The sequence below is a fragment of the Charadrius vociferus genome, unplaced genomic scaffold (assembly GCF_000708025.1).
Source record: "Charadrius vociferus isolate BGI_N301 unplaced genomic scaffold, ASM70802v2 scaffold111, whole genome shotgun sequence".
In the NCBI taxonomy this organism is placed as follows: domain Eukaryota; kingdom Metazoa; phylum Chordata; class Aves; order Charadriiformes; family Charadriidae; genus Charadrius; species Charadrius vociferus.
In genome coordinates, this window is record NW_009647046.1 from 4,049,020 (window position 1) to 4,056,491 (window position 7,472).

Sequence of the window (7,472 nt, forward strand, 5' to 3'; positions counted from 1 at the left end):
CCGACCGGAGCTCGGTTTCTCCGCTTCGTTTCAAGTCGGGGCGCAGCACGCGGACGCCGTTGATAAGAACGCATCTTCATTATGAAGTAAAAAGCGCCTTTGGGTATCTAATATCACTTAACAGCATTTCGTATCAGCTGCGCGTTTTACTGGTTTACTCGGTTGGCGGATTTGAATATAAAAAAAAAAGTTAACTTTGACAGCAGATAAAATAAACGGATTCAGGTTACACACGCGGCCTCTGCCTTGGTTACCTTTCGGGGGGGTCCTGGTTAATCTCCTTTTTAAACCACAAAACTCCCTTTTCTCAAATACCGCCAGGCTGCCGCGCTGCACCCTTTTGCTATTCTATACCACCTGTCACCCACACATACACTTATTCGATTTAGTTATGTACATGATGGACTCTTAAAATTGTCCCTGTATTTGCAGAAGGCCATACTGCACCGCTGCTCAGGACCAGGACAGTCCCTGGAGGGTAACCTTTGATTTCACTGCAATATTTATATAGCACAGCGCTTCCAGTCCCCCCCCTTTCAGCAGGGGAGTAAACGCACAGCGCAAGCTAGAAAACGAAGTCACCATGATGCAATCTGGTGAAATAATGGATTGTGCCAGAAAGACAGAGGCTCTGGAGAGCTTTCCATCCCTTACGCGCTCATTACCAGATGGCAAGCAGACACGGTCTCCAATTCATAGATCCCAGGAAACAAGAGTGCAGCAGTCATGACAACACGGTTTATTTATTTATTGCAAAGCGTTTGATTTAACTAGGAAAGTGCTCTCAGAAGAAAGCAGAAATCAGCAGAAGAGCAACAACAAAAAGGTAGTACTGAATGGCATTTAATAGTAAAAGAACTCGAGTGATCTGTTTCTGCCACGGGATATTTGTAATCCCTCCTGCAACTACATGATCCTTACAGTAATTTCAGTTGGTCTATGCTGGTAGACAGCAGCTCCTAAGGAAGACCCCTGTTACTCAGCTCCCCTAATATACAGAGACAGTGCTAAGTTCAGCATAATCCTGATGGCTGTCTTTCAGGAGCAATTTTTCCACCTCTTCTCCCAAGCAGGCCCTAGTTTCAGTTGTTCTCTCAATACCCCTCCTATTTTGCTACTCTTAACATCATTGTAAATTTAAAAAGTACACACTGAGCTCAGACTTTAAAAGAACTCACAGTATCTACTGTACCACTGCTTCACGAAATCAGCTCAACAGTTACAGTTCTTTTTCCTTACCCTGGCAAAGGCGGCAAATCCAGAGCACATACTTCTCCCAGACCACCCAACAAGTCACAGAAGTGGAACATGAATACTGACATATTTCATCATCATTCAAACCAGCACGGTTGCAGGCAGAAGCAAATATTTCCAATTACAAAAACTTGGTTTGCAAAACTAAGTAGCCATGTTATAAAAAACCCACCTGTTTGATTACACAATTCAAAGCAATTGTCCAAAAATCTAAGACTACTCCTGATAAACTGATGAGACAAGATGATCTTCTGTGTTTTACATTTCATTATATGGTCTCTAGGCTCATGTAATCATCAGCTCAGGCTAGTGACCAGAATTCTTACTTCAACAATGTGTTGTCATTACTTGCTGACTTGGCATTACTTACAAAGAAGGAGTGTGGGGGGGAAATCAAGATTATATCCTCTGTGCGTATATAGATAGCAATTACAACATCTTCCACATTTATTTCCTTCTGGCTTTATAGGCGTTGAAAAAAGAAGCCTGTCTTTAACTTACCTCTATATACTGTAATTGCCAACGCAGAGTATATGAAATGACAGAACAAGAAATTACAACTTAATGAGAAAACTATGCTCAACAGGAAGTGATGGAGCAGCAAATTCCTAAAACCACCTACCTGGTTCATATTCCCTTTAAGAACAGCTGTCAGTATAAATGCTGTATCAGCATCTTATTCTCTTAGAGGAAAAATATAAAACACATTCATGTTTCCTAGAGACATGTCATGGTATTTTAACAGTACATTGCTAATAAGAATCTCGGCACTCTCCGGGTTGTTTAAGCCATCCGCAAGGATGATGGGCGATTGTGTTTTAAAAGTCACTGAAACGGAGACAAAGCTCAAAACGTATCACCACTTGCAGCAATGTTAGCAGCTTCTATTCAAAAGAAAGCAACACCTATTTTGTTGCACATATACAATGTCCGCAACATTTACACAGTGGGAAAAATCTGTTCCCTGTATAAATCCAGGGCATGTCATTGCAAACAAGGTTTTTAATTAAAATTGGTATTTTTGAGCCTCCTACTGACTGACAGCATCTCACTGCCTCCTCCTCAGATGGCTAAACTGGCTTCCAAGAGAGATAGCGGAAAGAAACAAAATCACTAGAATACCTAACTTTGACAAGTCTCTGCTGGGGACAATTTCAATAGCAGGATGCTGCAGAGAGAGGCAAGGAAAGAATAGGTGACTACTTAGGAAGTCTTCCCTAATGAAGGCTCAGAACATCACAAACAAGACAGTAGAGGAGGCATTTTATTTCAAAGCCTACAGACAGGATGATCAAGCAGGACAATTTTAATCAGAAACCACATTGTTAAAGAGAATGCAGAAGAATGTCCGCACCTCAGCTTTCTTTGCATGCAAAAGGCTAGACATCTGGCTTGGAGGTTAGTTCAGCTGTCAGCATTAACAAAGCTTTACCCCTCTCAGAAAATAGGCAGAGGTAGGCTCTCAAATCAGATAGAGAGATAAATAAATAAGACTTCCTTGGCCAGAACATTTTCTCTGATTTAATGCAGAGTTTATATTGACTGCGAGTACTGTACCTTCGGGAGGCTCTTCCCGCAGATGAGGAGGCAGTTCTTCTTCACTTGTTGTCTCAGTTTCATCTTCCACCATCTGTGTTTCTAAGCTAGGTCCCTGCAGAACAGAACAGCATGAGAAGGTAAATTGGAGAAAGTTCAGAAAGGAAACACAGAAATTATTACAGGATCAGATAATATGCCAGACAGTAAGGACACGAGGAGCTGACGAAAAAGAAAGATGCTAGGAGATTTGTTTGCAGTCAAATTACTTACAGGAAGGGGGGAGGAAAAAAAAGAAAAAAGGAGCAAGCTAGCAAGTAAAGTTACAAGGGTCTGAGTAGACTAAAAACCAGGAACTGAACAGTGAAGCACAATTTCAAAATTACTATTTCTAAAACACACAATGCAATAATAAATTCAAATCCCCATTTACCAAGGGTAGCAGAAGATTTGTCATCGCTTGGAATTTTCAGGAAAAGAAAAATCCAATTTTTGGTTTATCTTACCAAGACTATATTCTGAAATGTTTGTGGCCTGTTCAATACAGAAGGAGATCAATATGGGTTATACTAATCGTTCCACACCTCATTTTTTCAAATGAAGACAAAGCAAACCAGTTTACAATCTTCTAACCTATTCAGGTCCACTGACCATCTAGTTTTCCCCTGCATTCCCCTATACATGCATTTGTGCCTGCATGTGTAACACACTAAACTAACCACTCCTGAAAAACTATGACATTGCCCTCTAAAGTTTTGCATTTTCAATTTCCAGCCTTCAGGAGGTTGGAAAGAGCCTGCAACGTTACTGCTGGAAGGATGTGAGCAGTTATTGGACTTGTAGACTTAAGAGAGCATTCACTTGTATTTAAGGCTGCTGAACTCACTTTTGCACACATAGTATTTTCATGACTTGTGGAGCGATAAAAATGTAGTTGCTTTTTCAGTTTCAAACTGTCAAAGAAAAAAAAAATGCACTCTCTGTCCCCCCCCCTTTTTTTAAAAAAAAAAAAAAAAAGTAACTGCAGGGTAAACATTAGGCATAGCTACAGAGCTCCTTAAAAAAAAAAAGCAAACAAACTAACCAATTTTCCAATTTGCTTCTTTTGGAATGCTAGTACAGTCAAGAGTGAAATCAGAAACTTAGCAGTCATTAGGAAATGAGGCTTTTGTGCACTTTGAAAACATGAATGTGTTTGTAGTCTGAATTATCTGAAAACGTGTATTAACATATGCAGCTGGAAGGTTACAGAAGCCGGCTTAAACACTGGTACATCAACAGCTTGCAAGATCTTATTATTTGAACTCAGGGGGTGAAAGAAAAAAAAAAAAAAAAAAAAAAAAAAAAGGGGGCTCACAGCATTAAAGCTGCAGTATTTTTTTTCATACCGTCCAAACCCTGTGACTGCAAGTTTACCCCCAACAGCATTGCATACTTTCTCTGTTTCCTCATTTTGCACATTATAAAGACTAACACACTTTTTAAGCTCCTTTCTCTGCACAAGTAGCTTACATTTTCATTCATTCCCCATTTTTTCAGCAACATGGACACATAAACAAGTACCACCACCCCATTGTTTTCAAGAGTCTGATAGGGAAAAACAGACCACGCAAGTGAAGTATCTGTATGTTAGTGCCACTGTTGTAACCTTGATTTCTGCCATCCATGACTATGCAAGCTTTATCTAAGCTATTTACCTATTTCTCATTTAAAAACACCTGGTGTCAATACTGCCCAGCTTTGATCAACGAACAGTTCAAACATTAAGTTATGCCTTGCAGTAGCTATTGTGGAAAGGAGAAAAAAATATTTTTACCACAGGGTACAGATGAGAGTAGTAAGTTGCCTGACTTGAGGCAATTAAAAATCAAACCCAGAAACCAGTTATCAACACTGAGGTCTGACCATCTCCTCACTTCACCCAAGTAATGTGATCTAGATTTTAAGAATGTGTAAATAATTCTCAGTAGGAGCAACAAATTGAATACAGAATATGTATTTGAGTAAGTTTCTACATCAACCACAGGCAACATATTTAGGAAAGACATATATGTCTTTCCTACCCATTAATGCTACACAGACAGAAAGGAAAAGACAAGGCTACATTAGTATACCAAATCAGAATGTTTATTTTCATATAAAAGACGCAGACATGTAGTACATGTTGGTGGCTGGTGACAAGTGGTGTTCCACAGGGCTCAGTGTTGGGGCCACTCCTGTTTAATATCTTTTTTAATAATCTTGGCGAGGAGATTGAGAGCACCCGCAGTAAGTTTGCAGACAACACCAAGTTAGGTGGGAGTGCTGATCTGCTTGAGGGTGGGAGGGCTCTTCAGAGGGACCTGGACAAGCTGGATTGATGGGGTGAGGCCAATAGTACGAGCTTCAACAAGGCCAAGTGCTGCATCCTGCACTTGGGCCACAACAACCCCATGCAACAAAACAGGCTTGGGGAGGAGCAGCTCGAAAGCTGCCCAGCAGAAAAGGACCTGGGGGTGTTGATTGACAGCTGGCTGAACATGAGCCAGCAGTGTGCCCAGGTGGCCACGGCAGCCAACAGCATCCTGGCCTGCATCAGGAACAGTGTAGCCAGCAGGGCTAGAGAAGTGATTGTCCCACTGTACTCCGCACTGGTGAGGCCACACCTTGAGTATTGTGTTAAATTTTGGGCGCCACAGTACAAGAAGGACATTGAGGTGTTGGAGAAGGTCCAGAGAAGGGCAATGAAGCTGGTGAAGGGTCTTGAGAATAAGTCTTATGAGGAGTGGCTGAGGGACTTGGGGTCGTTTAGTCTGAAGAAAAGGAGGCTGAGGGGAGACCTTAATGCTCTCTACAACTACCTGAAAGGAGGTTGTAGAGAGGGGGGCATTGGTCTCTTCTCACAAGTTACAACTGATAAGACAAGAGGAAACGGCATCAAGTTCCACCAGGGGAGGTTTAGGTTAGACATTAGGAAAAACTACACTGAAAGTGTTATCAAAGACTGGAAGAGGCTGCCCAGGGAAGTGGTTGAATCACCACCCTTGGATCTATTTAAAAGCTGTCTAGACATGGTGCTCAGGGACATGGTTTAGAAGTGGGCCCGGTAGAGTTAGATAACGGTTGGACTTGATGATCTTAAAGGTCTTTTCCAGCCATAATGATGCTATGATTTGAGGTACCAATATTTGACTTGCAAACATTCTGAACCACAACTACCAAAACTCCTTAACTAGAAGTGGTCTCAAATCCAAACCCTTTGCCTGTACTTTCCAGTTTGCAAAACCAAAGTTATTTTAATTTTAAAAAAAGGTAACACAACCCTCTGCACAAGGCAAAGTTTAAGTCCTTACTAACTATATGCTGTCTAAGGAGACAATCCAACTTCCAGAGACTAAGGAAAAGCCAGTAAGAAAAACATTTTTCCTTCTTCAAAATAGTCAGTAGTCTCACTTTTCTACTATGAGACAAACCTGCTCAGTGGCTTCTCCCAACAGCAATCCATGATAGTGATACTCCTTTGGGTTACAGTTGTTGTCATCTACATAAATACAACAAGGATGCAAAATGCTATAAAAAGTAAGTGGTGGCATTATGGGTTTTTTTTTCCTTACACATGAACTACTACTCAGTGTTCACTACCAATACAACTCTCCAGTACAGCGGTTATCATTGACAATGCTTACCTGGAAACAAAGGTTTAACTTAGTTGAAGGTCAGCTTTAGACCCAAGCTAGTATTAGCAAATCCAGATGTGAGGAAAACAAGAGACCACTACAGACCATTATGAAGTCCACGGCTGACATGCTGTTTGCCGTCACCTACTTCCCTCCAATTCAAAACTTTAACACTTGCTACTACAATCCCACAGAAGAAAAATGCACAATCCAAGACTATACTTTTTCAGAACATTCTTAATATCTAACAGAAATTGCCAGAATTTTTGAAGATTTTTTTTCACTACTCAAAAAATACAACACAGAATATTTTGAACTGCATTTGGTATGCACTTACTGTATTTTTTTGAGACTTTCCTCAAAACAACACTGAAAAAACATGATTTAAAATTTTTCATTTCAAAATTTGATGTTAAAAATTGAAAACACAGTCTAGACACGGCATGTCAAGTAACCACAAACTTCTTTTTGTTTTGCAAGAAACCTTGCAATCTTGAAGCTTCCTAGTTCTCGAAATGAAGTTAGAAATGTTTTCTATAGAATAACCCAAGTTTTTATCTCATTAATATCTTAGCACTATATATAATCACCTATAATACAGGGAGCTTCTAAGAGAAGTAAACATCTGTGTTTATCAAACTTCAGCATATCAGCATAATCACTGAGACCAGTGAATAAGTGTGGACAGTGTTGGTACTGAATTTCACTAAGTAATTAAAATGTAAAACAGATAACAGCAGATGAGATCCTAGGTTCTCGTATCCATATCTAGAAGGATATACTTAAGTCTCTAACACTGACAGGTGTTATTAACAAGATTATAAAGTCTCTTTACAATGGCTTTGTATTTCATATTAGCACATCCATTGCTTTTTTAGTTATATCTGCTGAGTTCAATTCACCAGGTCTGCTGCAAGTCTGGCAATCAATACTTAAGACATCCGCAGTTCTGGCAGCACAGTAATCTACAGCAATCAAAAAATCCAGGAAATTGTCTTCTAAGAAGATTTATAGCTAAGTTAAAGT

At 40.1% G+C, this 7,472-nt stretch overlaps 1 protein-coding gene across 1 annotated transcript in view; it reads right to left on the reverse strand.

Annotated features, from left to right (window-relative positions):
- The window catches only part of LOC104295871 (transmembrane protein 263-like), a 187,852-nt gene extending 184,605 nt beyond the window's left edge, over positions 1-3,247 (reverse strand). The window contains exons 1-2 of the mRNA XM_009895679.1: positions 3,224-3,247; positions 2,812-2,905 (exon numbers count right to left, since the gene is read on the reverse strand). Of these exons, the coding sequence (XP_009893981.1) occupies positions 2,812-2,905; positions 3,224-3,247 (118 nt within the window). The remainder of the gene's footprint in view (positions 1-2,811; positions 2,906-3,223) is intronic.
- Positions 3,248-7,472: the final 4,225 nt, after the last annotated feature.